This window comes from Lipotes vexillifer, unplaced genomic scaffold, assembly GCF_000442215.2.
Source record: "Lipotes vexillifer unplaced genomic scaffold, Lipotes_vexillifer_v1.1 scaffold331, whole genome shotgun sequence".
NCBI lineage: Eukaryota > Metazoa > Chordata > Mammalia > Artiodactyla > Lipotidae > Lipotes > Lipotes vexillifer.
In genome coordinates, this window is record NW_006774049.1 from 252,681 (window position 1) to 256,714 (window position 4,034).

At 44.6% G+C, this 4,034-nt stretch overlaps 1 protein-coding gene across 2 annotated transcripts in view; it reads right to left on the reverse strand.

Annotated features, from left to right (window-relative positions):
• Nucleotides 1-4,034, reverse strand: part of RHOBTB1 (Rho related BTB domain containing 1) — a 71,133-nt gene that overhangs the window by 16,595 nt on the left and 50,504 nt on the right. For both annotated transcript variants that reach the window (XM_007448634.1, XM_007448635.1), the window contains one exon: nucleotides 1,486-2,465. In XM_007448634.1, the coding sequence (XP_007448696.1) occupies nucleotides 1,486-2,465 (980 nt within the window). The remainder of the gene's footprint in view (nucleotides 1-1,485; nucleotides 2,466-4,034) is intronic.

Consider the following 4,034-nt stretch of genomic DNA (forward strand, 5'->3'; position numbering starts at 1 on the left):
CGAGGATTAAGTAAGCAGTTAAAATTACACAAAGGGTCACAACACAAATTCTCTGAACCATAAAGTAACAGAGGAGAGGAATATTTTTTCGGCCTTATTATGAAAAATTTCACACATAGAGCAGTGGAAAGAATAGGTCAACGACAACTTGCTTTTCACATGCTTAACATTTTGTCATGTTTGCCTTAGCTATACGTGTATTTAGATATTTTACATTTATGTAGACATTTTTTAACAGCATGATACTTGACTCCTAACTACTTGATTAATAAAGAATTTTCTAAAAATAAGAACATTCTCCTAGATAACCATACCATTATTATTTTTAAGAAAATTAGGAATACTTCCCTAATATCATCCATTATCTAGTTCATATTCAAATTTTTCTAATTACCCCCAATTGTATTTTATAGGTTTTGTTTTTTTGTTTTTTTTTTTAAACAGAATCCAATTGAAGCTCCCCCACTGTATTTGGTTAATATACCTCTGTAGTAAGGAAAGGGAGATTTCATCACTTTCACTTAAGGCCTATTGTTTACTTTACTGTGGCTTTGTGACATTTCATTAACTTTCAAGACTGCTTCTGTACCATGACGGTCAATGTCTGGAGTAAATATTACTCAAAGCTTCAAAATTAATGAACAGATTCAGCTACCACCTATTACATGTATATTACTATGACAGGCATTATGAAAGAGAAAGAGAAAAATACAAGTATCCCTATAAATAGAAGTCAGGAGGTCAAAGTTTTACAATGAAACATACACAGAGAGGACAATTACAGAACAAAAATAGCACAAGCCTGTAAGATAGGACAAGCATGGGCCAGTCGCCCATCTTGGATACAGGCCACCAGGGCGCTTAAGCAATTACATAAGGGCGCTGTGGGCAGCCCTCGGCACGGTTATCAGAGACAACTGAGGGGCAAGAAGGATACAGATAAGCAGGGTAAAGGAGGGTGAGAAGTGAAAGGAGAAAGATTAGAGACAGACGAGGCTTTCCAGATGGGAATGCAGAGGGTCACCGAAATGGCCTCAAGGCCACTGATTTTTGTCATGGGTATGTGCCAAAGGGTCAAAACAGACTTGATCAGGGAAGGAATCCTGAAGGGCAATTGTGCGCATCCAACCGACTGGCTGAGGCTCAGGGGTAGCTCGACCTACCCTTGAGGAGCACTGTGACAGCATGGGGCTTTAGGGTGCAGCTTGCGTTCAAATCCTGGCTCAGTCATTTACTACCTGTATAACCATGGGCCAGTTACCTAACCTCTCTGTCCCTCAGTTTCCCCATCTGCAAAACAGAGATCATCAGACCTAACCCTCAAGTCTGTGAGAATGAAATAAGTAAAATACGTGGCACTTAGGTATGTGGGGGAAGAGTACTTACGTACGCTAGTGATGGTTACCCTTCCCCTCCTCGTGTTTGGCTAACGTTTGATCAAAGGCAACCAGAGGTATCAATGACTTTGCCATTGGACCCACTCACCTGAGAATGTCCCCTTGCTGAGACACTCTTTTATCCGATTGGCTTTCCGGACGTGAAACGCTTTCGTAATCTCCTGGTTCATGAAGGCTTCCTTGTTCATGATGTTTTCCACCATCATGCGCAAATCAAACATCTCTAGGACCTCTGCAATCTGAGCCAGGCCCACCAGATCCTTTTCCTTTTCATCCAGCTGCCCCGTATAGAGAAACTGGAGCAGGGTCCGGAAAGGGCCTGGCTGGACGGATGGGTCCATCCTGACCACAGTCATGGGGCCCACCCGCTTCGAAATGGGGTTGACCTGCATCTCCTTGTGCGTGCCAACGAAGCCCTTACTCCAGCCTGACAGGGTCTGTGTCTCCGCCGCTGAGCCCTCGGCCTCCAGCCCCGGGGTCTCCTGCTGGGACAGGTTCTGGCTTGAGGACGTCCACTGATCGGCCTGAGGTGTCCTTGGGGTGCCCTCCTCCCTTTCCTCGTCTGGGTCAAGACTCAGGGGCCGCCCCTGGAAATCCCTGCTCTGCTTCTCTTGCTCACAGGCTCCTTCGCTCCAATGGGGGGTTTCTTCACATTCCATTAAAAAGAGATCATAAAATTTGGAAGAGGAGGTAGCGAGGTAAATCCGGTGTGCGAAGATTCGCTCCTGGTCCTGGAGGATGAACAGGACGTCAGCGCACAGAGGATTGTCCAGTAAACAGGCGGCTTCGTTCGTCCCTGTGGAGGGACATTCTGGAACTTTGATGACCGGTGGAGGGGCTTTTGGAGGTAGGAATGGTGCCTGAAGTAAAGGTTTCTGGACTTTCTTTAGGTGGGATTTCCAGAACTGCAGGTGCCGGCGGGAAATGAGGGCGGCTCGGATTGCATTGTCAAACACATCCTTGATTCCAAACTGGTCAAATACGCTTGTTTCGTAGTAGGGTATGCCCAGTTCCTTTGCAACCTCTCGGCCTTTTTCTGGGGGCAAAATATCCCCTCTCTTTATGGGCCTGAAATAGAATACTTTAAAAATTAGAATCAGTCTTATTTCAGGAAAGGAAATAGTAACCAGGGCCTATCTAAGCACCTACATGGATTATACATTTAAAATCCTATTCAGGCTTTTAACCAGACTCTTGAAAAATCTACCAACCTTAAGACTTGCAAATATAAAGGACTTAGGACTGCAGGAGAAAAAAAAAGTGCTTCTGGTAGTAACAACAATAACTCAAGTATCAGCCATTTGCTACCTATGTGATCCTGGGCAAGTTACTTAACCTCTTTAAGCCTTGGTTTTCCCATCTGTAAAATAGGAAGAATAATAGTGAGTACTTGCATCTTAAAGGACGGATTGGAAGGTTTAGATGAGATATTTGCCCAGCATAGTACCTGTTCCACAGTAACTGCTTGATACATGTTAGCTGTTATCATCATTGCCACCATCATCTGCATCATTTTCATTATTATCCCCTTATGCTTACATTTTGCTTTATACCTTAAAAATCCATAGTCATTTTCTCACTTGAGCCTCACAGCAACTCTATGGGTATTATATGTGTCCTACATTCTGAAGAAACTGAGGCAGAGAGTTTAAAGGGTTTGCCTAGGGTCACATTTGCAAGTTGCTGAGAGACCTTTCCTAAGCAATGAGAGTCTAGAACTCCCTGGTTCTAGACTAAACGGTCCATGTCCGACAGCTCATTAAGTCTCCTCTATTAGGTTTGTGAGCCTTCTTTCGTATCTCTCCGCTTCTCTTTACTTCCACACCCTTCAGTCAGGCCCTCATCATCTTTCGCCTGAACTAGTACATAAGCCTCTGAACTCATCTTTCTTCAGATTCTCCACATTTTCGCTCACACTGCTCACTGTTGCACGAAAATTCCTCACATAATACAAGTACGACTTAGCCGCAGTTCTTTAAAAAAAAAACTTCCTCTGGTTCCACAGAGCCCATGGAATAAAGTCTACACCCTTTAGACTGACACACAAGGCCCGTTTACAATCTGATCATCAAAACCCGGGAAGCCAAATGTCTGGAAGCAGTACTGACAGAAGAGTGCTGTAATTATGGCATAACCGTGGTCAAGACACAGGTGGATTCCAGAATGCAGGCAAGATGGGATCTGTCGTTATACTCTTGACACGCACATCCTTGGTTCTGAGACACACCCTTAGGAGATGATCTTCCTAAATAAATATTTGGCTTACAAGACCAAGGGTGATGTGTGTGACAGGCGCCGGCCTTAGGAACAATAAGAATACTGGGTAGAATTTGGATTTGAGGACCTAGATGGAAAAGAGGGGAAACTGCAGCTTGTTGTAAAGGCGGAAGGGAAGTGCAGAGAGGGAGAAGGGTTACCTTCATCACTAACTGATGAATCTCTTTAAGGCTTAGCTCAGATACCACCTCCTTCATCAAATCTCAGAACTGTCTACGGAAAGGACTGTCCCCTGGAGCTCTGTAACTCCCCTCCAGGCCTCCGCACATCCACGGTGTGAGGCCCGACTATCCTAACCTTTGAAACAGAAAGTCCCGGGGCCAGGGGCTAATCTCTCATTTGACAGGAGTCCTCTTTCCC